General features: G+C 43.6%; 1 protein-coding gene across 1 annotated transcript in view; it reads left to right on the top strand.

Moving 5' to 3' along the window:
- The window catches only part of camta2 (calmodulin binding transcription activator 2), a 127,749-nt gene that overhangs the window by 3,934 nt on the left and 97,303 nt on the right, over nt 1-26,512 (top strand). Inside the window, exons 2-4 of the mRNA XM_042297829.1 lie at nt 14,734-14,843; nt 17,769-17,875; nt 21,659-21,726. Of these exons, the coding sequence (XP_042153763.1) occupies nt 14,807-14,843; nt 17,769-17,875; nt 21,659-21,726 (212 nt within the window). The 5' untranslated portion in view covers nt 14,734-14,806. The remainder of the gene's footprint in view (nt 1-14,733; nt 14,844-17,768; nt 17,876-21,658; nt 21,727-26,512) is intronic.

The following is a 26,512-nucleotide window of genomic DNA, read 5'->3' as shown; positions in this document are numbered from 1 at the left end:
TACAACAGGTGTAGTAGACCTCACAGTGAAATGCTGAATACAACAGGTGTAGTAGACCTCACAGTGAAATGCTGAATACAACAGGTGTAGTAGACCTCACAGTGAAATGCTGAATACAACAGGTGTAGTAGACCTCACAGTGAAATGCTGAATACAACAGGTGTAGTAGACCTCACAGTGAAATGCTGAATACAGGTGTAGTAGACCTCAGGTGAAATGCTGAATACAACAGGTGTAGACCTCACAGTGAAATGCTGAATACAACAGGTGTAGTAGACCTCACAGTGAAATGCTGAATACAACAGGTGTAGTAGACCTCACAGTGAAATGCTGAATACAACAGGTGTAGTAGACCTCACAGTGAAATGCTGAATACAACAGGTGTAGTAGACCTCACAGTGAAATGCTGAATACAACAGGTGTAGTAGACCTCACAGTGAAATGCTGAATACAACAGGTGTAGTAGACCTTACAGTGAAATGCTGAATACAACAGGTGTAGTAGACCTTACAGTGAAATGCTGAATACAACAGGTGTAGTAGACCTTACAGTGAAATGCTGAATACAACAGGTGTAGTAGACCTCACAGTGAAATGCTGAATACAACAGGTGTAGTAGACCTTACAGTGAAATGCTGAATACAACAGGTGTAGTAGACCTTACAGTGAAATGCTGAATACAACAGGTGTAGTAGACCTCACAGTGAAATGCTGAATACAACAGGTGTAGTAGACCTCACAGTGAAATGCTGAATACAACAGGTGTAGTAGACCTCACAGTGAAATGCTGAATACAACAGGTGTAGTAGACCTCACAGTGAAATGCTGAATACAACAGGTGTAGTAGACCTCACAGTGAAATGCTGAATACAACAGGTGTAGTAGACCTCACAGTGAAATGCTGAATACAACAGGTGTAGTAGACCTCACAGTGAAATGCTGAATACAACAGGTGTAGTAGACCTCACAGTGAAATGCTGAATACAACAGGTGTAGTAGACCTCACAGTGAAATGCTGAATACAACAGGTGTAGTAGACCTCACAGTGAAATGCTGAATACAACAGGTGTAGTAGACCTCACAGTGAAATGCTGAATACAACAGGTGTAGTAGACCTCACAGTGAAATGCTGAATACAACAGGTGTAGTAGACCTCACAGTGAAATGCTGAATACAACAGGTGTAGTAGACCTCACAGTGAAATGCTGAATACAACAGGTGTAGTAGACCTCACAGTGAAATGCTGAATACAACAGGTGTAGTAGACCTCACAGTGAAATGCTGAATACAACAGGTGTAGTAGACCTCACAGTGAAATGCTGAATACAACAGGTGTAGTAGACCTCACAGTGAAATGCTGAATACAACAGGTGTAGTAGACCTTACAGTGAAATGCTGAATACAACAGGTGTAGTAGACCTCACAGTGAAATGCTGAATACAACAGGTGTAGTAGACCTCACAGTGAAATGCTGAATACAACAGGTGTAGTAGACCTCACAGTGAAATGCTGAATACAACAGGTGTAGTAGACCTCACAGTGAAATGCTGAATACAACAGGTGTAGTAGACCTCACAGTGAAATGCTGAATACAACAGGTGTAGTAGACCTCACAGTGAAATGCTGAATACAACAGGTGTAGTAGACCTCACAGTGAAATGCTGAATACAACAGGTGTAGTAGACCTCACAGTGAAATGCTGAATACAACAGGTGTAGTAGACCTCACAGTGAAATGCTGAATACAACAGGTGTAGTAGACCTCACAGTGAAATGCTGAATACAACAGGTGTAGTAGACCTTACAGTGAAATGCTGAATACAACAGGTGTAGTAGACCTTACAGTGAAATGCTGAATACAACAGGTGTAGTAGACCTCACAGTGAAATGCTGAATACAACAGGTGTAGTAGACCTTACAGTGAAATGCTGAATACAACAGGTGTAGTAGACCTCACAGTGAAATGCTGAATACAACAGGTGTAGTAGACCTCACAGTGAAATGCTGAATACAACAGGTGTAGTAGACCTCACAGTGAAATGCTGAATACAACAGGTGTAGTAGACCTTACAGTGAAATGCTGAATACAACAGGTGTAGTAGACCTCACAGTGAAATGCTGAATACAACAGGTGTAGTAGACCTTACAGTGAAATGCTGAATACAACAGGTGTAGTAGACCTCACAGTGAAATGCTGAATACAACAGGTGTAGTAGACCTCACAGTGAAATGCTGAATACAACAGGTGTAGTAGACCTCACAGTGAAATGCTGAATACAACAGGTGTAGTAGACCTCACAGTGAAATGCTGAATACAACAGGTGTAGTAGACCTCACAGTGAAATGCTGAATACAACAGGTGTAGTAGACCTCACAGTGAAATGCTGAATACAACAGGTGTAGTAGACCTCACAGTGAAATGTGAATACAACAGGTGTAGTAGACCTCACAGTGAAATGTAGTAGACTCACAGTGAATACAACAGGTCACAGTGAATAGTAGACCTCACAGTGAATACAACAGGTGTAGTAGACTCACAGTGAATACAACAGGTGTAGTAGACCTCACAGTGAATACAACAGGTGTAGTAGACCTCACAGTGAATACAACAGGTGTAGTAGACCTCACAGTGAATACAACAGGTGTAGTAGACCTCACAGTGAATACAACAGGTGTAGTAGACCTCACAGTGAAAGGTGTAGCCTCACAGTGAATACAACAGGTGTAGTAGACCTCACAGTGAATACAACAGGTGTAGTAGACCTCACAGTGAATACAACAGGTGTAGTAGACCTCACAGTGAATATGCTGAATACAACAGGTGTAGTAGACCTCACAGTGAATACAACAGGTGTAGTAGACCTCACAGTGAATACAACAGGTGTAGTAGACCTCACAGTGAGTGAATACAACAGGTGTAGTAGACCTCACAGTGAATACAACAGGTGTAGTAGACCTCACAGTGAATACAACAGGTGTAGTAGACCTCACAGTGAATACAACAGGTGTAGTAGACCTCACAGTGAAATGCTGAATACAACAGGTGTAGTAGACCTCACAGTGAAATGCTGAATACAACAGGTGTAGTAGACCTCACAGTGAAATGCTGAATACAACAGGTGTAGTAGACCTCACAGTGAAATGCTGAATACAACAGGTGTAGTAGACCTCACAGTGAAATGCTGAATACAACAGGTGTAGTAGACCTTACAGTGAAATGCTGAATACAACAGGTGTAGTAGACCTCACAGTGAAATGCTGAATACAACAGGTGTAGTAGACCTTACAGTGAAATGCTGAATACAACAGGTGTAGTAGACCTCACAGTGAAATGCTGAATACAACAGGTGTAGTAGACCTTACAGTGAAATGCTGAATACAACAGGTGTAGTAGACCTCACAGTGAAATGCTGAATACAACAGGTGTAGTAGACCTTACAGTGAAATGCTGAATACAACAGGTGTAGTAGACCTCACAGTGAAATGCTGAATACAACAGGTGTAGTAGACCTCACAGTGAAATGCTGAATACAACAGGTGTAGTAGACCTCACAGTGAAATGCTGAATACAACAGGTGTAGTAGACCTCACAGTGAAATGCTGAATACAACAGGTGTAGTAGACCTCACAGTGAAATGCTGAATACAACAGGTGTAGTAGACCTCACAGTGAAATGCTGAATACAACAGGTGTAGTAGACCTCACAGTGAAATGCTGAATACAACAGGTGTAGTAGACCTCACAGTGAAATGCTGAATACAACAGGTGTAGTAGACCTTACAGTGAAATGCTGAATACAACAGGTGTAGTAGACCTCACAGTGAAATGCTGAATACAACAGGTGTAGTAGACCTTACAGTGAAATGCTGAATACAACAGGTGTAGTAGACCTCACAGTGAAATGCTGAATACAACAGGTGTAGTAGACCTCACAGTGAAATGCTGAATACAACAGGTGTAGTAGACCTCACAGTGAAATGCTGAATACAACAGGTGTAGTAGACCTCACAGTGAAATGCTGAATACAACAGGTGTAGTAGACCTTACAGTGAAATGCTGAATACAACAGGTGTAGTAGACCTCACAGTGAAATGCTGAATACAACAGGTGTAGTAGACCTCACAGTGAAATGCTGAATACAACAGGTTTAGTAGACCTTACAGTGAAATGAATACAACAGGTGTAGTAGACCTTACAGTGAAATGCTGAATACAACAGGTGTAGTAGACCTCACAGTGAAATGCTGAATACAACAGGTGTAGTAGACCTTACAGTGAAATGCTGAATACAACAGGTGTAGTAGACCTCACAGTGAAATGCTGAATACAACAGGTGTAGTAGACCTCACAGTGAAATGCTGAATACAACAGGTGTAGTAGACCTCACAGTGAAATGCTGAATACAACAGGTGTAGTAGACCTTACAGTGAAATGCTGAATACAACAGGTGTAGTAGACCTTACAGTGAAATGCTGAATACAACAGGTGTAGTAGACCTCACAGTGAATACAACAGGTGTAGTAGACCTCACAGTGAATACAACAGGTGTAGTAGACCTCACAGTGAATACAACAGGTGTAGTAGACCTCACAGTGAATACAACAGGTGTAGTAGACCTCACAGTGAATACAACAGGTGTAGTAGACCTCACAGTGAATACAACAGGTGTAGTAGACCTCACAGTGAATACAACAGGTGTAGTAGACCTCACAGTGAATACAACAGGTGTAGTAGACCTCACAGTGAATACAACAGGTGTAGTAGACCTCACAGTGAATACAACAGGTGTAGTAGACCTCACAGTGAATACAACAGGTGTAGTAGACCTCACAGTGAATACAACAGGTGTAGTAGACCTCACAGTGAATACAACAGGTGTAGTAGACCTCACAGTGAATACAACAGGTGTAGTAGACCTCACAGTGAATACAACAGGTGTAGTAGACCTCACAGTGAATACAACAGGTGTAGTAGACCTCACAGTGAATACAACAGGTGTAGTAGACCTCACAGTGAATACAACAGGTGTAGTAGACCTCACAGTGAATACAACAGGTGTAGTAGACCTCACAGTGAATACAACAGGTGTAGTAGACCTCACAGTGAATACAACAGGTGTAGTAGACCTCACAGTGAATACAACAGGTGTAGTAGACCTTACAGTGAAATGCTGAATACAACAGGTGTAGTAGACCTCACAGTGAAATGCTGAATACAACAGGTGTAGTAGACCTCACAGTGAAATGCTGAATACAACAGGTGTAGTAGACCTCAGTAGACTGAATACAACAGGTGAAATCACAGTGAAATGCTGAATACAACAGGTGTAGTAGACCTCACAGTGAAATGCTGAATACAACAGGTGTAGTAGACCTTACAGTGAAATGCTGAATACAACAGGTGTAGTAGACCTCACAGTGAAATGCTGAATACAACAGGTGTAGTAGACCTTACAGTGAAATGCTGAATACAACAGGTGTAGTAGACCTTACAGTGAAATGCTGAATACAACAGGTGTAGTAGACCTTACAGTGAAATGCTGAATACAACAGGTGTAGTAGACCTTACAGTGAAATGCTGAATACAACAGGTGTAGTAGACCTTACAGTGAAATGCTGAATACAACAGGTGTAGTAGACCTCACAGTGAAATGCTGAATACAACAGGTGTAGTAGACCTCACAGTGAAATGCTGAATACAACAGGTGTAGTAGACCTCACAGTGAAATGCTGAATACAACAGGTGTAGTAGACCTCACAGTGAAATGCTGAATACAACAGGTGTAGTAGACCTCACAGTGAAATGCTGAATACAACAGGTGTAGTAGACCTCACAGTGAAATGCTGAATACAACAGGTGTAGTAGACCTCACAGTGAAATGCTGAATACAACAGGTGTAGTAGACCTTACAGTGAAATGCTGAATACAACAGGTGTAGTAGACCTTACAGTGAAATGCTGAATACAACAGGTGTAGTAGACCTTACAGTGAAATGCTGAATACAACAGGTGTAGTAGACCTTACAGTGAAATGCTGAATACAACAGGTGTAGTAGACCTCACAGTGAAATGCTGAATACAACAGGTGTAGTAGACCTCACAGTGAAATGCTGAATACAACAGGTGTAGTAGACCTCACAGTGAAATGCTGAATACAACAGGTGTAGTAGACCTCACAGTGAAATGCTGAATACAACAGGTGTAGTAGACCTTACAGTGAAATGCTGAATACAACAGGTGTAGTAGACCTCACAGTGAAATGCTGAATACAACAGGTGTAGTAGACCTCACAGTGAAATGCTGAATACAACAGGTGTAGTAGACCTTACAGTGAAATGCTGAATACAACAGGTGTAGTAGACCTTACAGTGAAATGCTGAATACAACAGGTGTAGTAGACCTCACAGTGAAATGCTGAATACAACAGGTGTAGTAGACCTTACAGTGAAATGCTGAATACAACAGGTGTAGTAGACCTCACAGTGAAATGCTGAATACAACAGGTGTAGTAGACCTCACAGTGAAATGCTGAATACAACAGGTGTAGTAGACCTCACAGTGAAATGCTGAATACAACAGGTGTAGTAGACATTACAGTGAAATGCTGAATACAACAGGTGTAGTAGACCTTACAGTGAAATGCTGAATACAACAGGTGTAGTAGACCTCACAGTGAAATGCTGAATACAACAGGTGTAGTAGACATTACAGTGAAATGCTGAATACAACAGGTCTAGTAGACATTACAGTGAAATGCTGAATACAACAGGTGTAGTAGACCTTACAGTGAAATGCTGAATACAACAGGTGTAGTAGACCTCACAGTGAAATGCTGAATACAACAGGTGTAGTAGACATTACAGTGAAATGCTGAATACAACAGGTGTAGTAGACCTTACAGTGAAATGCTGAATACAACAGGTGTAGTAGACCTCACAGTGAAATGCTGAATACAACAGGTGTAGTAGACCTCACAGTGAAATGCTGAATACAACAGGTGTAATAGACCTCACAGTGAAATGCTGAATACAACAGGTGTAGTAGACCTCACAGTGAAATGCTGAATACAACAGGTGTAGTAGACCTCACAGTGAAATACTGAATACATCAGGTGTAGTAGACCTCACAGTGAAATGCTGAATACAACAGGTGTAGTAGACCTCACAGTGAAATGCTGAATACAACAGGTGTAGTAGACCTCACAGTGAAATGCTGAATACAACAGGTTTAGTAGACCTCACAGTGAAATGCTGAATACAACAGGTGTAGTAGACCTCACAGTGAAATGCTGAATACAACAGGTGTAGTAGACCTCACAGTGAAATGCTGAATACAACAGGTGTAGTAGACCTCACAGTGATATGCTGAATACAACAGGTGTAGTAGACCTCACAGTGAAATGCTGAATGCAACAGGTGTAGTAGACCTCACAGTGAAATGCTGAATACAACAGGTGTAGTAGACCTTACAGTGAAATGCTGAATACAACAGGTGTAGTAGACCTCACAGTGAAATGCTGAATACAACAGGTGTAGTAGACCTCACAGTGAAATGCTGAATACAACAGGTGTAGTAGACCTTACAGTGAAATGCTGAATACAACAGGTGTAGTAGACCTCACAGTGAAATGCTGAATACAACAGGTGTAGTAGACCTCACAGTGATATGCTGAATACAACAGGTGTAGTAGACCTCACAGTGAAATGCTGAATACAACAGGTGTAGTAGACCTCACAGTGAAATGCTGAATACAACAGGTGTAGTAGACCTTACAGTGATATGCTGAATACAACAGGTGTAGTAGACCTTACAGTGAAATGCTGAATACAACAGGTGTAGTAGACCTTACAGTGAAATGCTAAATACAACAGGTGTAGTAGACCTCACAGTGAAATGCTGAATACAACAGGTGTAGTAGACCTTACAGTGAAATGCTGAATACAACAGGTGTAGTAGAACTCACAGTGAAATGCTGAATACAACAGGTGTAGTAGACCTCACAGTGAAATGCTGAATACAACAGGTGTAGTAGACCTTACAGTGAAATGCTAAATACAACAGGTGTAGTAGACCTCACAGTGAAATGCTGAATACAACAGGTGTAGTAGACCTTACAGTGAAATGCTGAATACAACAGGTGTAGTAGACCTCACAGTGAAATGGTGAATACAACAGGTATAGTAGACCTCACAGTGAAATGCTGAATACAACAGGTGTAGTAGACCTCACAGTGAAATGCTGAATACAACAGGTGTAGTAGACCTCACAGTGAAATGCTGAATACAACAGGTGTAGTAGACCTCACAGTGAAATGCTGAATACAACAGGTGTAGTAGACCTTACAGTGAAATGCTGAATACAACAGGTGTAGTAGACCTCACAGTGAAATGCTGAATACAACAGGTGTAGTAGACCTCACAGTGAAATGCTGAATGCAACAGGTGTAGTAGACCTCACAGTGAAATGCTGAATACAACAGGTGTAGTAGACCTCACAGTGAATACAACAGGTGTAGTAGACCTCACAGTGAATACAACAGGTGTAGTAGACCTCACAGTGAATACAACAGGTGTAGTAGACCTCACAGTGAATACAACAGGTGTAGTAGACCTTACAGTGAATACAACAGGTGTAGTAGACCTCACAGTGAATACAACAGGTGTAGTAGACCTTACAGTGAATACAACAGGTGTAGTAGACCTTACAGTGAATACAACAGGTGTAGTAGACCTCACAGTGAATACAACAGGTGTAGTAGACCTCACAGTGAATACAACAGGTGTAGTAGACCTCACAGTGAATACAACAGGTGTAGTAGACCTCACAGTGAATACAACAGGTGTAGTAGACCTCACAGTGAATACAACAGGTGTAGTAGACCTCACAGTGAATACAACAGGTGTAGTAGACCTCACAGTGAATACAACAGGTGTAGTAGACCTCACAGTGAATACAACAGGTGTAGTAGACCTCACAGTGAATACAACAGGTGTAGTAGACCTCACAGTGAATACAACAGGTGTAGTAGACCTCACAGTGAATACAACAGGTGTAGTAGACCTCACAGTGAATACAACAGGTGTAGTAGACCTCACAGTGAATACAACAGGTGTAGTAGACCTCACAGTGAATACAACAGGTGTAGTAGACCTCACAGTGAATACAACAGGTGTAGTAGACCTCACAGTGAATACAACAGGTGTAGTAGACCTCACAGTGAATACAACAGGTGTAGTAGACCTCACAGTGAATACAACAGGTGTAGTAGACCTCACAGTGAATACAACAGGTGTAGTAGACCTCACAGTGAATACAACAGGTGTAGTAGACCTCACAGTGAATACAACAGGTGTAGTAGACCTCACAGTGAATACAACAGGTGTAGTAGACCTCACAGTGAATACAACAGGTGTAGTAGACCTCACAGTGAATACAACAGGTGTAGTAGACCTCACAAGCCCTTAACCAACAATGCAGTGTTAAGAAAATACCTAAGAATAAGATATATATAATATATAGATATATAGATATAACAATAATAAATAATTAAAGAGCAGCAGTAAATAACAATAGCTATACGCAGGGTATTACGGTACAGAGTCAATGTGGAGGCTTTATACAGGGTGTTACGGTACAGAGTCAATGTGGAGGCTATATACAGGGTATTACGGTACAGAGTCAATGTGGAGGCTTTATACAGGGTGTTACGGTACAGAGTCAATGTGGAGGCTATATACAGGGTGTTACGGTACAGAATCAATGAGGAGGCAATATACAGGGGGTACTGGTACAGAGTCAATGTGGAGGCTATATACAGGGTATTACGGTACAGAGTCAATGTGGAGGCTATATACAGGGTATTACGGTACAGAGTCAATGTGGAGGCTATATACAGGATATTACGGTACAGAGTCAATGTGGAGGCTATATACAGGGGTACTGGTACAGAGTCAATGTGGAGGCTATATACAGGGTATTACGGTACAGAGTCAATGTGGAGGCTATATACAGGGTATTACGGTACAGAGTCAATGTGGAGGCTATATACAGGGTATTACGGTACAGAGTCAATGTGGAGGCTATATACAGGGTATTACGGTACAGAGTCAATGTGGAGGCTATATACAGGGGTACCGGTACAGAGTCAATGTGGAGGCTATATACAGGGGGTACCGGTACAGAGTCAATGTGGAGGCTATATACAGGGGGTACTGGTACAGAGTCAATGTGGAGGCTATATACAGGGGGCACACCGGTACAGAGTCAATGTGGAGACTATATACAGGGTGTACCGGTACAGAGTCAATGTGGAGGCTATATACAGGGGGCACTGGTACAGAGTCAATGTGGAGGCTATATACAGGCGGTACCGGTACAGAGTCAATGTGGAGGCTATATACAGGGGGTACCGGTACAGAGTCAATGTGGAGGTTATATACAGAGGGTACCGGTACAGAGTCAGTGTGCGGGGGCATCGGAGTTGAGGTAATTCGTAATTGAGGTAATATCTACATGGAGGTAGAGATTAAAGTGACTATGCATAGATAATAACAGAGAGTAGCAGCAGTGTTCTGGGTGTGGTATGGGGGCAATGCAAATAATCTGGGTAGCCATTTGATTAGATGTCCAGGAGTCTTATGGCTTGTGGGTAAAAGCTGTTTAGAAGCTTCTTGGACCTAGACTTGGTGCTCCAGTACCGCTTGTCGTGCGGTAGCAGAGAGAACAGTCTATTACTAGGGTGTCTGGAGTCTTTGACAATTTTTAGGGCCTTCCTCTGACACCGCCTGGTATAACAGTCCTGGATGGCAGGAAGCTTGGCCCCGGTGATGTACTGGGCCGTACGCACTGCCCTCTGTAGTGCCTTGCCGAGCAGTTGCCATACCAGGCAGTGATGCAACCCTTCAGGATGCTCTCGATGGTGCAGCTGTAAAACCTTTTGAGGATCTGAGGACCCATGCCAAATCTTTTCAGTCTCCTGAGGGGGAATAGGTTTTGTCGTGCCCTCTTCACAACTGTCTTGGTGTGCTTGGACCATGTTAGTTTGTTGGTGATGTGGACACCAAGGAGGTCTCCACCTGCTCCACTACAGCCCCGTCGATGAGAATGGGGGCGTGCTCGGTCCTCCTTTTCCTGTTGTCCACAATCATCTCCTTTGTCTTGGTCACGTTGAGGGAGAGGTTGTTGTCCTGGCACCACACGGCCAGGTCTCTGACCTCCTCCCTATAGGCTGTCTCATCGTTGTCGGTGATCAGGCCTACCACTGTTGTGTCATCAGAAAACTTAATGATGGTGTTGGGGTCGTGTCTGGCCACGCAGTCATGAGTGAACAGGGAGTACAGGAGGGGACAGAGCACGCACCTCTGGGGAGCTCCAATGTTGAGGATCAGAGTGGCAGATGTGTTGCTACCTACCCTCACCACCTGGGGGCGGCCCGTCATGAATTCCAGGATCCAGTTGCAGAGGGAGGTGTTTAGTCCCAGGATCCTTAGATTAGTGATGAGCTTTCACCACTAAGTAATATTTATAGAGCTGTTATCTTCCGAATAAACTCTTAAAGACCTAGTAATATTTTACATCAATAGCAGTCAATATTAATCGTCACCTTAATTCAGTCTCATCTGAAAGTTGTAAATTCTTGGTTTTCTTCACAAACCCTGGCTAACAAGTTGAATCCGCAATACAAAATTGGGTTTAATTATTTATTTACTAAATACCTAACTAATCACACAGAATTACACATACATATAATTAAATCATAACTTTATTACAAATGACGTCATAAAGGAAAACATCCCTAGCGGGCGGAACAGATATGACAGCTTGTTACACAAAAGAAAAGGGCTGGGTTTGAGTGAAAGAGCGGGAAGACTGAGGAACAAAGGGCGAAGCTGTGCTATCGTAAATACAGTATCTTATGCATTCTAAATTACCGCCCATTTGGAAAAGGTAAATGCTATAAATATTTACTCTGAGCTGCGCTTCGGTAGGTTGGTGGTAGATGGAAGGCCGTGTTGCCAAACCGTGTCCTTTGTCCTTTGAAGAATGTCTATGGTGGTCAATTGGATACGTTGTAGTAACGTCGTTGTGTGGTAGACGGGATACTCTGTCGGTTCCTTCCTAACCTGTGTTTGCTGCTGCTGTTGCTAACTCAACGGCTAGGAGGTATCACTTCTGTGGTGAATAAGAGTTCAAAGTTCATACCATTCGCAACCAAAGCTCACGCTGATGTTGGCTTCGTTCTGTAGTTATTATCTGAACCATTCTGACATCGGACCGTCATCCTACATCCTCGGAACAGGAGGTTATATTGTCGTCAAGGGATTATATAGGAAGGGAGAAAAGGGGTGTGTTTCATAGTTTACAACCTCTGTCTCTTCACGTGGGCGGGCCACTGAGTGAGCAGCCCCATCTCACATTTTAGAAGCTAAAATCACATTTCATCCCATCACAAATAATTTCATATTCAAACATTTAAATTGAACAACAATTCCATGTGAATCCGATAACTCTGATGTGTAGACTTTCCACTGTAGAGTTTATATCATCTTATCATTGATGAGAATGTCTCAGATGACAACCGAACTGACATCATATTCATGAAGTACCACTGCATATGTTCAATTGTTCGGATTACCAGAATATAGTTCATTTCCCCCACCTTCTGATGTTCCCAGAATCTGTAACATCAGTCGGGTAGAGAGAGGAAAAGGGGGGGAGAGGTATTTATGACTGTCATAAGGCCATGACACTGCCATACATGACCAATATACTAGGTGGTGTCGGAGGAAGCCCCAGAAATTGTCAAAGACTCCAGTCACCCAAGTCCTAGACTGTTCTCTCTGCTACTGCACGACAAGCGGGACCAGAGCGCCAAGTCAAGGTCCTAAAGGCTCCTTACCTGCTTCTACCCCCAAGCCATAAGACTGCTGAACAGCTAATCAAATGCCCCCCCCACACTGCTGCTACTCGCTGTTTAGTATCTATGCATAATCACTTTACCTCTACCTATATGTACAAATTACGTCGACTAACCTGTACCGCGCACATTAGTTTATTTAGATAATAAGTCTATTTCTTGAAGTCCTTGTGGGTTGAAGGGCTTGTAAGTAAGCATTTCACGGTAAGGTCCACACCTGTTGTATTCAGCATTTCACGGTAAGATCCACGCCTGTTGTATTCGGCGCATGTGACCATTTTTTGTATTTGATTATGGCTGGTCGTACTGAATGATTATGGCTGGTCGTACTGAATGATTATGGCTGGTCGTACTGAATGATTATGGCTGGTCGTACTGAATGATTATGGCTGGTCGTACTGAATGACTATGGCTGGTTGTACTGAATGATTATGGCTGGTTATTCAGTGTGTGTGTTTGAGGTTGGTTACATGACAGGATAGCCTGAACATGAGACAGCTGGTTTGTTAGGTGACAGGATGGCCTGAACATGTGACAGCTGGTTTGTTAGGTGACAGGATGGCCTGAACATGTGACAGCTGGTTTGTTAGGTGACAGCTGGTTTGTTAGTTGACAGGATGGCCTGAACATGTGACAGCTGGTTTGTTAGTTGACAGGATGGCCTGAACATGTCTGTCTGCCTTCATTTCAGATGTATGTCTGTCTGTCTGCCTGCATTCCAGATGTCTGTCTGCCTTCATTCCAGATATCTGTCTGCCTTCATTCCAGATGTCTGTCTGTCTGCCTTCATTTCAGATGTCTGTCTGTCTGCCTTCATTTCAGATGTCTGTCTGTCTGCCTTCATTTCAGATGTCCGTCTGCCTTCATTTCAGATGTCTGTCTGTCTGCCTTCATTCCAGATGTCTGTCTGCCTTCATTCCAGATTTCTGTCTGCCTTCATTCCAGATGTCTGTCTGTCTGCCTTCCTTCCAGATGTCTGTCTGTCTGCCTTCCTTCCAGATGTCTTTCTGCCTTCATTTCAGATGTCTGTCTGTCTGCCTTCATTCCAGATGTATGTCTGCCTTCATTCCAGATTTCTGTCTGCCTTCATTCCAGATGTCTATCTGTCTGCCTTCCTTCCAGATGTCTGTCTGTCTGCCTTCCTTCCAGATGTCTTTCTGCCTTCATTTCAGATGTCTGTCTGTCTGCCTTCATTCCAGATGTATGTCTGCCTTCATTCCAGATGTCTGGCTGTCTTCATTTCAGATTCGGTTACTAGTCCAACGCTCTAACCACTAGGCTACACTGCCGTGTGTATCAGGTGTGTGTGTATCAGGTGTGTGTGTGTATCAGGGGTGTCAGGTGTGTGTGTGTGTATCAGGTGTGTCAGGTGTGTGTGTGTGTCAGGTGTGTCAGGTGTGTCAGGTGTGTGTGTGTGTCAGGTGTGTCAGGTGTGTGTGTGTATCAGGTGTGTCAGGTGTGTGTGTGTATCAGGTGTGTGTGTGTGTGTCAGGTGTGTTTGTGTGTCAGGCGTGTGTGCGTGTCAGGTGTGTGTGTGTGTCAGGTATGTGTGTGTGTATCAGGTGTGTGTGTGTACCAGGTGTGTGTATCATGTGGGTGTGTGTACCAGGTGTGTGTACCAGGTGTGTGTATATTAGGTGTGTGTGTATCAGGTGTGTGTGTACCAGGTGTGTGTGTGTATTAGGTGTGTGTGTGTGTGTACCAGGTGTGTGTACCGGGTGTGTGTGTGTACCAGGTGTGTGTTCTTTGATCCAATCTGTTCCTTTTCTACTTATTGATATATTATTTGTATTGATTTCCTGTGTGTGTGTGTGTGTGTAGTATCGCAGTGTGGACCTCTGTGGTGTGTGAGTTGTGTGTAGTGCCGCTGGTTGGAGTGAGTCGACTAGTCATCATGAACAATAAGGAGAGAGAGAGCACAAAAGAGTCAGGTGAGTCTGTCTGTCGCACACGGATGATGTCACACCACCCTCAAACATCTGTCTGTGTATTTGTTCCATCTCTCCATCTCTCCATCCATCCATCTCTCTATCCGTCTCCATCTCTCCATCTCTCTCCATCCAAATCTCCATCCATCTATCCTTCTCTCCATCCATCCAACTCTCCATCTGTCTCTCCATCTCTCCATCCATCCAACTCTCCATCCATCCATCTAACTCTCCATCCATCCAACTCTCCATCCATCCAACTCTCCATCCATCCATCCATCCATCCATCCATCCATCCATCTATCCAACTCTCCATCCGTCTATCTCTCCATCCATCCAACTCTCCATCCATCCATCCAACTCTCCATCTGTCTATCTCTCCATCTCTCCATATTTTTCTGTCTCTCCATCCGTCTCTCCATCCATCCAACTCTCCATCCATCCATCCATCCATCCATCCATCCATCCATCCATCCATCCATCCATCTCTCTATTCATCCATCCATCTCTACATCATCAATCCATCTCTCCATTCATCCAACTCTCCATCCATTCATCCAACTCTCCATCCATCCATCCATCCATCCATCCATCCATCCAACTCTCCATCCATCCATCCATCCATCCATCCATCCATCCATCCGTCTCTCCATCTGTCTCTCCATCTGTCTCTCCATCTCTCCATCCATCATCCATCCATCCATCCATCCAACCATCCATCCATCCGTCTCTCCATCTGTCTCTCCATCTCTCAATCCATATCTCCATCCATCTATCCATCTGTCTCTCCATCTCTCCATCCATCCATCCATCCATCCATCCATCCATCCATCCATCCATCCATCCATCCATCCATATATCCAACTCTCCATCCGTCTATCTCTCCATCTCTCCATCCATCCATCCAACTCTCCATCCATCCATCCAACTCTCCATCCATCCATTCATCCATCTCTCCATCATCCATCAAACTCTCCATCCATCCATCCATATATCCAACTCTCCATCCGTCTATCTCTCCATCCATCCATCCAACCCTCCATCCATCCATCCATCTCTCCATCCGTCTCTCCATCTCTCCATATTTTTCTGTCTCTCCATCCATCTCTTCATCTCTCCGTTTCTCCGTTCATCTCTCCGTCTCTCCATCCATCTCTTCATCTCTCCGTCTCTCCAGCCATTTCTCCGTCTCTCCAGCCATTTCTCCGTCTCTCCAACCATTTCTCTGTCTCTCCAGCCATTTCTCCGTCACTCCATCATTCTCTCCATCCATCTCTCCGTCTCCATCTGTCTCTCCATCTCTCCATCCATCTCTCCGTCTCTCCATTTCTCCATCTCTCCATCTCTCCATCCATCTCTCCATCTCTCTGTCTCTCCATCTCTCTCTCTCCATCCATCTCTCCATTTCTCCATCTCTCTGTCTCCATCTCTCCATTTCTCCATCTATCTGTCTCTCCATCTCTGTCTCTCCATCTCTCTGTCTCTCCATCTGTCTCTCCATCCATCTCTCCATCCATCCATCTCTCTCTCCGTCTCATCTCTCCATCTCTCTCCATCCATATCTCCATCCGTCTATCCTTCTCTCCATCCATCCAACTCTCCATCTGTCTCTCCATCTCTCCATCCATCCAACTCTCCATCCATCTAACTCTCCATCCATCCAACTCTCCATCCATCCAACCCTCCATCCATCCAACCCTCCATCCATCCATCCATCCATCCATCCATCCATCCATCCATCCATCCATATATCCAACTCTCCATCCATCTATCTCTCCATCCAACTCTCCATCCGTCTATCTCTCCATCTCTCCATATTTTTCTCTCTCCATCTGTCTCTCCATCCATCCAACTCTCCATCCGTCTCTCTATTCATCCATCCATCTCTCCATCATCAATCCATCTCTCTATTCATCCATCCATCTCTCCATCATCAATCCATCTCTCCATCCATCCATCCATCTCTCCATCCATCCATCCATCCATCCATCCATCCATCCATCCAACTCTCCATCCATTCATCCAACTCTCCATCCATCCATCCTCCATCCATCTCTCCATCCATCCAACTCTCCATCCATCCATTCATTCATCCATCTCTCCATCATCCATCAAACTCTCCATCCATCCATCTCTCCATCCATCCAACTCTTCATCCATCCATCCATCCATTCATCCATCTCTCCATCATCCATCAAACTCTCCATCCATCCATCCATCCATCCATCCATCCATCCATCCATTCATCCATCTCTCCATCATCCATCTCTCTATCCATCCATCCATCCGTCTCTCTATCTCTCCATCCATCTCTCCATCCGCCCATCCATCTCTCTCTCCGTCTCTCCATCTCTCCATCTCTCTCCATCCATATCTCATCCATCTATCCTTCTCTCATCCATCCATCTCTCCATCTGTCTCTCCATCCATCCAACTCTCCATCCATCCAACTCTCCATCCATCCAACTCTCCATCCATCTCTCCATCCATCTCTCCATCTCTCCATCTCTCTCTCTCTCCATCTGTCTCTCCATCTCTCCATCCCTCATCTCTCTGTCTCTCCATCTCTCCATTTCTCCATCTCTCTCTCCATTTCTCTGTCTCTCCATCTCTCCATTTCTCTGTCTCTCCATCTCTCTGTCTCTCCATCTGTCTCTCCATCTCTCCATCCATCTCTCCATTTCTCCATCTCTCTCTCTCCATCCATCTCTCCATTTTCTCACCTATTCTCTCACCCTACCAACTCCTTCACCTAACAACCTTTGTGTGTGTCTCTGTGTGTCTCTGTGTTTCTTTGTGTGTGTGTGTGTGTGTGTATCTCTGTGTGTGTGTCTCTGTGTGTTTGTGTGTGTGTGTGTGTGTGTGTATCTGTGTGTGTGTGTGTCTCTGTGTGTTTGTGTGTGTGTGTGTCTCTCTGTGTGTATGTAGAGAACAGTCGAGGCCAGATGAAGGTGTTTCTGCCTAACAAGTTGTTGGAGCGTCTCCCTCAAACCACCTCCCTACCCAAGGAGAGACTACGATGGAACACCAACGAGGTAGAGTGAAGAACTAGTTATAGACTAGACTGGTTATAGACTAGTTATATTCTGGTTATGGACTAGTTATATTCTGGTTATGGACTAGTTATATTCTGGTTATAGACTAGTTATAGACTAGTTATATTCTGGTTATGGACTAGTTATATTCTGGTTATAGACTAGTTATATTCTGGTTATAGACTAGTTATAGTCTGGTTATGGACTAGTTATAGACCATACTGGTTATAGACTGTTATAGACTGGTTATAAACTTGTTATAGACTAGACTAGTTATAGGCCGATTATAGCCGAGTTATAGACATTTATAGAGTAGTTATATAATTCTGTACTAGACTGGTTATAGACTGGTTGTAGACTGGTTGTAGACCAGTTATGAACTTGACTGGTTGTAGACCAGTTATGAACTAGACAGGTTATAAACTGCCCTGTAGACTCATTATAGACTAGGTATGGACTAGTTATAGTCTGTAGACTACCTTTAGATTGATAACCAGTCTACAACCAATCTATCAAATAAAGCCCTTCTTACATCAGCTGATATCTCAAAGTGCTGTACAGAAACCCAGCATAAAACCCCAAAGAGCAAGAAATGCAGGTGTAGATGTAGAAGCACGGTGGTTATAGACTGGTTATAGACTAGACTGGTATAGACTAGTTATAGAGTACTTATTGACTGGTTATACCCTGGTTATAGACTGGTTATAGACTGGTTATAGCCTGGTTATATAATGTTATAGTCATCTTATAGACTAGACTGGTTATAGACTAGTTATAGAGTACTTATTGACTGGTTATAGACTAGTTATAGAGTACTTATTGACTGGTTATAGCCTGGTTATAGACTAGACTGGTTATAGACTAGACTGGTTATAGCCTGGTTATAGAATGTTATAGACGTCTTATAGACTAGACTGGTTATAGACTAGTTATAGGCAGATTATAGACTAGTTATGACTGGTTATATACTTGTTATAAACTAAACTGGTTATAAACTTGTTATAGACTTGTTATAGACTGTTATAGACTTAAATACGTATTATAGACTGGACTGGTTTTATAGACTGGAGTAATTTATAGACTAGTTATAGGCTGATTGTAGACTAGTTATGACTGGTTATATACTTGTTATAGACGTGTTATAGACTGTTATAGACTTGTTATAGACTGTTAGACTGTTATAGACTTGTTATAGACTGTTATAGGCTTACATACTTATTATAGACTGTTATAGACTTGTTATAGACTGTTATAGACTTGTTATAGACTGTTATAGACTTGTTATAGACTTGTTATAGACTGTTATAGACTTAAATACTTATTATAGACTGTTATAGACTTGTTATAGACTGTTATAGACTTGCTATAGACTTGCTATAGACTTGCTATAGACTTGTTATAGACTTGTTATAGACTGTTATAGACTTGTTATAGACTTGTTATATACTTAAATACTTGTTATAGACTTGTTATAGACTGTTATAGACTGTTATAGACTCTTACAGTTATAGACTGTTATAGACTTTTATAGACTGTTATAGACTGTTATAGACTTGTTATAGACTGTTATAGACTGTTATAGACTTGTTATATACTTAAATACTTGTTATAGACTGTTAGACTTGTTATAGACGTAAATACTTGTTATAGACTGTTATAGACTTGTTATAGACTGTTATAGACTGTTATAGACTGTTATAGACTGTTATAGACTGTTATGGACTTGTTATATACTGTTATAGACTTGTTATAGACTTGTTATAGACTGTTATAGACTGTTATATACTGTTATATACTGTTATAGACTGTTATGGACTTGTTATATACTGTTATAGACTTGTTATAGACTGTTATAGACTTGGTATAGACTGTTATAGACTTGTTATAGACTTATATACTTGTTATAGACTGTTATAGACTGTTATAGACTGTTATAGACTTTTACAGTTATAGACTGTTATAGACTTTTATAGACTGTTATAGACTTGTTATATACTTAAATACTTGTTATAGACTGTTATAGACTGTTATAGACTTGTTATAGACTTAAATACTTGTTATAGACTGTTAGACTTGTTATAGACGTAAATACTTGTTATAGACTGTTATAGACTGTTATAGACTGTTATGGACTTGTTATATACTGTTATAGACTTGTTATAGACTGTTATAGACTGTTATAGACTGTTATAGACTGTTATAGACTTGTTATAGACTGTTATAGACTTGTTATAGACTGTTATGGACTTGTTATAGACTTGTTATATACTGTTATAGACTGTTATAGACTGTTATGGACTTGTTATATACTGTTATAGACTTGTTATAGACTGTTATAGACTGTTATATACTTAAATACTTGTTATAGACTTTTATAGACTGTTATAGACTGTTATAGACTTGTTATAGACTTTTATAGACTGTTATAGACTTGTTATATACTTAAATACTTGTTATAGACTGTTATAGACTGTTATAGACTTGTTATAGACTTAAATACTTGTTATAGACTGTTAGACTTGTTATAGACGTAAATACTGTTATAGACTGTTATAGACTGTTATAGACTGTTATGGACTTGTTATATACTGTTATAGACTTGTTATAGACTGTTATAGACTGTTATAGACTGTTATATACTGTTATATACTGTTATAGACTGTTATGGACTTGTTATATACTGTTATAGACTTGTTATAGACTGTTATAGACTTGTTATAGACTGTTATAGACTTGTTATAGACTGTTATAGACCGTTATAGACTTGTTAAAGACTGTTATAGACTTGTTATAGACTGTTATATACTGTTATAGACTTGTTATAGACTTAAATACCTGTTATAGACTGTTATAGACTTGTTATAGACTGTTATAGACTTATATACTTGTTATAGACTGTTATAGACTGTTATAGACTTGTTATAGACTGTTATAGACTGTTATAGACTTGTTATAGACTGTTATAGACTGTTATAGACTTGTTATAGACTTGTTATCGACTGTTATCGACTGTTATAGACTGTTATAGACTTACAGACTTGTTATAGACTGTTATAGACTTGTTATAGACTTGTTATAGACTGTTATAGACTGTTATAGACTGTTATAGACTGTTATAGACTTGTTATAGACTGTTATAGACTTGTTATAGACTGTTATAGACTGTTATAGACTTGTTATAGACTGTTATAGACTGTTATAGACTTGTTATAGACTGTTATAGACTGTTATAGACTTGTTATAGACTGTTATAGACTGTTATAGACTGTTATAGACTTGTTATAGACTGTTATAGACTTGTTATAGACTGTTATAGACTGCTACAGACTTGTTATAGACAGTTATAGACTTGTTATAGACTTGTTATAGACGTTATTGACTTGTTATAGACTTGTTATATACTGTTATAGACTTGTTATAGACTGTTATAGACTGTTATAGACTGTTATAGACTGTTATAGACTTGTTATAGACTGTTATAGACTGTTATGGACTTGTTATATACTGTTATAGACTTGTTATAGACTGTTATAGACTGTTATATACTTAAATACTTATTATAGACTGGACTGGTTTTATAGACTGGACTGATTTATAGACTAGTTATAGGCTGATTATATACTAGTTATATACTAGTTTTAGGCTGTTACAAATTATTCTTCAAGTAAAAGTTAAAGGCGTATTTCCACACGTGTTATAGAAAGACTGGTTACAGACTAGTGACTAGTAGTAAGGTAGTGATACAGTGGTTATGAATTAGTTATAACAGATGTTGTTTCCTAGGAGATTGCATCCTACTTGATCACATTTGACAGACATGAAGAGTGGCTATCCTGCTCGCTCAAGACCAGGTAACTCACCAACACACACACCGAGTAACACACACACACACCAACACACACACACCGAGAAACACACACACAGAGAAACACACACACACACACACACACACACCAACACACACACTGAGAAACACACACCGAGAAACACACACACACACACACACACACACACACACCAACACACACACTGAGAAACACACACTGAGAAACACACACCGAGAAACACCAACACACACACCGAGAAACTCACACCCACATCTCACCCACATCTCACCCACATCTCACCCACATCTCACCCACATCTCACCCACATCTCACCCACATCTCACACACATCTCACCCACATCTCACCCACATCTCACCCACATCTCACCCACATCTCACCCACCATCTCACCCACCATCTCACCCACATCTCACCCACCATCTCACCCACATCTCACCCACATCTCACCCACCATCTCACCCACCATCTCACCCACATCTCACCCACATCTCACCCACATCTCACCCACCATCTCACCCACATCTCACCCACATCTCACCCACCATCTCACCCACCATCTCACCCACATCTCACCCACCATCTCACCCACCATCTCACCCACATCTCACCCACATCTCACCCACCATCTCACCCACCATCTCACCCACCATCTCACCCACATCTCACCCACATCTCACCCACCATCTCACCCACCATCTCACCCACCATCTCACCCACCATCTCACCCACATCTCACCCACCATCTCACCCACCATCTCACCCACCATCTCACCCACCATCTCACCCACCATCTCGCATCTCATCCACCGTCTCACCCACATCTCACCCACCATCTCACATCTCACCCATCTCACCCACCATCTCACATCTCACCCACATCTCACCCACCATCTCACCCACCATCTCACCCACATCTCACCCACATCTCACCCACCATCTCACCCACCATCTCACCCACCATCTCACCCACATCTCACCCACATCTCACCCACATCTCACCCACCATCTCACCCACATCTCACCCACATCTCACCCACCATCTCACCCACCATCTCACCCACATCTCACCCACCATCTCACCCACCATCTCACCCACATCTCACCCACATCTCACCCACCATCTCACCCACCATCTCACCCACCATCTCACCCACATCTCACCCACCATCTCACCCACCATCTCACCCACCATCTCACCCACCATCTCACCCACCATCTCACCCACATCTCACCCACCATCTCACCCACCATCTCACCCACCATCTCACCCACCATCTCACCCACCATCTCACCCACATCTCACCCACCATCTCACCCACCATCTCACCCACCATCTCACCCACCATCTCACCCACCATCTCACCCACATCTCACCCACCATCTCACCCACCATCTCACCCACCATCTCACCCACCATCTCGCATCTCATCCACCGTCTCACCCACATCTCACCCACCATCTCACATCTCACCCACCATCTCACCCACCATCTCACATCTCACCCACATCTCACCCACCATCTCACCCACCATCTCACCCACCATCTCACCCACATCTCACCCACATCTCACCCACCATCTCACCCACCATCTCGCATCTCATCCACCGTCTCACCCACATCTCACCCACCATCTCACATCTCACCCACCATCTCACATCTCACCCACCATCTCACCCACCATCTCACATCTCACCCACCATCTCACCCACATCTCACATCTCACCCACATCTCACCCACATCTCACATCTCACCCACATCTCACATCTCACCCACATCTCACATCTCACCCACATCTCACCCACATCTCACATCTCACCCACATCTCACCCACCATCTCGCATCTCACCCACCATCTCACCCACCATCTCACATCTCACCCACATCGCATGTCTCACCCACCATCTCACCCACATCTCACAACTCACCCACATTTCACCCACATCTCACCCACATCTCATATCTCACCCACTATCTCACCCACATCTCACCCACATCTCACAACTCACCCACATTTCACCCACAACTCACCCGCATCTCACCCACATCTCACCCACCATCTCACCCACATCTCACAACTCACCCACATCTCACCCACATCTCACCCACATCTCACAACTCCCCACATCTCACATCTCACCCCCCATCTACCCACATCTCACCCACCATCTACCCACATCTCACCCACCATCTCACCCACATCTCACAACTCACCCACATCTCACCCACATCTCACCCACATCTCACATCTCACCCACCATCTCACCCACATCTCACCCACATCTCACAACTCCCCACATCTCACATCTCACCCACCATCTACCCACATCTCACCCACCATCTACCCACAACTCACCCACCATCTACCCACACCTCACCCACATCTCACAACTCACCTACATCTCACCCACATCTCACCCACAACTCACATCTCACCCACCATCTCACCCACATCTCACCCACAACTCACATCTCACCCACCATCTCACCCACCATCTCGCATCTCACCCACCATCTCACCCACCATCTCACATCTCACCCACCATCTCACCCACATCTCACATCTCACCCACATCTCACCCACATCTCACATCTCACCCACATCTCACATCTCACCCACATCTCACATCTCACCCACATCTCACCCACATCTCACATCTCACCCACATCTCACCCACCATCTCGCATCTCACCCACCATCTCACCCACCATCTCACATCTCACCCACATCGCATGTCTCACCCACCATCTCACCCACATCTCACAACTCACCCACATTTCACCCACATCTCACCCACATCTCATATCTCACCCACTATCTCACCCACATCTCACCCACATCTCACAACTCACCCACATTTCACCCACAACTCACCCGCATCTCACCCACATCTCACCCACCATCTCACCCACATCTCACAACTCACCCACATCTCACCCACATCTCACCCACATCTCACAACTCCCCACATCTCACATCTCACCCCCATCTACCCACATCTCACCCACCATCTACCCACATCTCACCCACCATCTCACCCACATCTCACAACTCACCCACATCTCACCCACATCTCACCCACATCTCACATCTCACCCACCATCTCACCCACATCTCACCCACATCTCACAACTCCCCACATCTCACATCTCACCCACCATCTACCCACATCTCACCCACCATCTACCCACAACTCACCCACCATCTACCCACACCTCACCCACATCTCACAACTCACCTACATCTCACCCACATCTCACCCACAACTCACATCTCACCCACCATCTCACCCACATCTCACCCACAACTCACATCTCACCCACCATCTCACCCACCATCTCGCATCTCACCCACCATCTCACCCACCATCTCACATCTCACCCACATCGCATGTCTCACCCACCATCTCACCCACATCTCACAACTCACCCACATTTCACCCACATCTCACCCACATCTCATATCTCACCCACTATCTCCCCACATCTCACCCACATCTCACAACTCACCCACATTTCACCCACAACTCACCCGCATCTCACCCACATCTCACATCTCACCCACCATCTCACCCACAACTCACCCACATCTCACCCACATCTCACCCACATCTCACATCTCACCCACCATCTCACCCACATCTCACCCACATCTCACAACTCCCCACATCTCACATCTCACCCACCATCTACCCACATCTCACCCACGATCTACCCACATCTCACCCACCATCTCACCCACATCTCACAACTCACCCACATTTCACCCACATCTCACCCACATCTCACATCTCACCCACCATCTCACCCACATCTCACCCACATCTCACAACTCCCCCACATCTCACATCTCACCCACCATCTACCCACATCTCACCCACCATCTACCCACAACTCACCCACCATCTACCCACACCTCACCCACATCTCACAACTCACCCACATCTCACCCACATCTCACCCACAACTCACATCTCACCCACCATCTCACCCACATCTCACCCACAACTCACATCTCACCCACCATCTCACCCACATCTCACAACTCACCCACATCTCACATCTCACCCACCATCTACCCACATCTCACCCACATCTCACCCACATCTCACCCACCATCTACCCACAACTCACCCACCATCTACCCACATCTCACCCACATCTCACAACTCACCCACATTTCACCCACATCTCACCCACCATGTAAATACTTGAAAGTACTACTTAAGTACTTCACACAACTGTATATACACTGCTCAAAGAAATAAAGGGAACACTTAAACAACACAATGTAACTCCAAGTCAATCACACTTCTGTGAAATCAAACTGTCCACTTAGGAAGCAACACTGATTGACAATACATTTCACATGCTGTTGTGCAAATGGAATAGACAACAGGTGGAAATTATAGGCAATTAGCAAGACACCCCCAATAAAGGAGTGGTTCTGTAGGTGGTGACCACAGACCACTTCTCAGTTCCTATGCTTCCTGGCTGATGTTTTAGTCACTTTTGAATTCTGGCGGTGCTTTCACTCAAGTGGTAGCATGAGATGGAGTCTACAACCCACACAAGTGGCTCAGGTAGTGCAGCTCATCCAGGATGGCACATCAATGCGATCTGTGGCAAGAAGGTTTGCTGTGTCTGTCAGCATCGTGTCCAGAGCATGGAGGCGCTACCAGGAGACAGGCCAGTACATCAGGAGACGTGGAGGAGGCCGTAGGAGGGCAACAACCCAGCAGCAGGACCGCTATCTCCACCTTTGTACAAGGAGGAGCAGGAGGAGCACT

Source organism: Oncorhynchus tshawytscha, linkage group LG15 (genome assembly GCF_018296145.1).
Source record: "Oncorhynchus tshawytscha isolate Ot180627B linkage group LG15, Otsh_v2.0, whole genome shotgun sequence".
In the NCBI taxonomy this organism is placed as follows: Eukaryota; Metazoa; Chordata; class Actinopteri; order Salmoniformes; family Salmonidae; genus Oncorhynchus; species Oncorhynchus tshawytscha.
The sequence above is the reverse complement of the archived record's forward strand: the minus strand, read 5'-3'. Positions and strand labels throughout refer to the sequence as shown.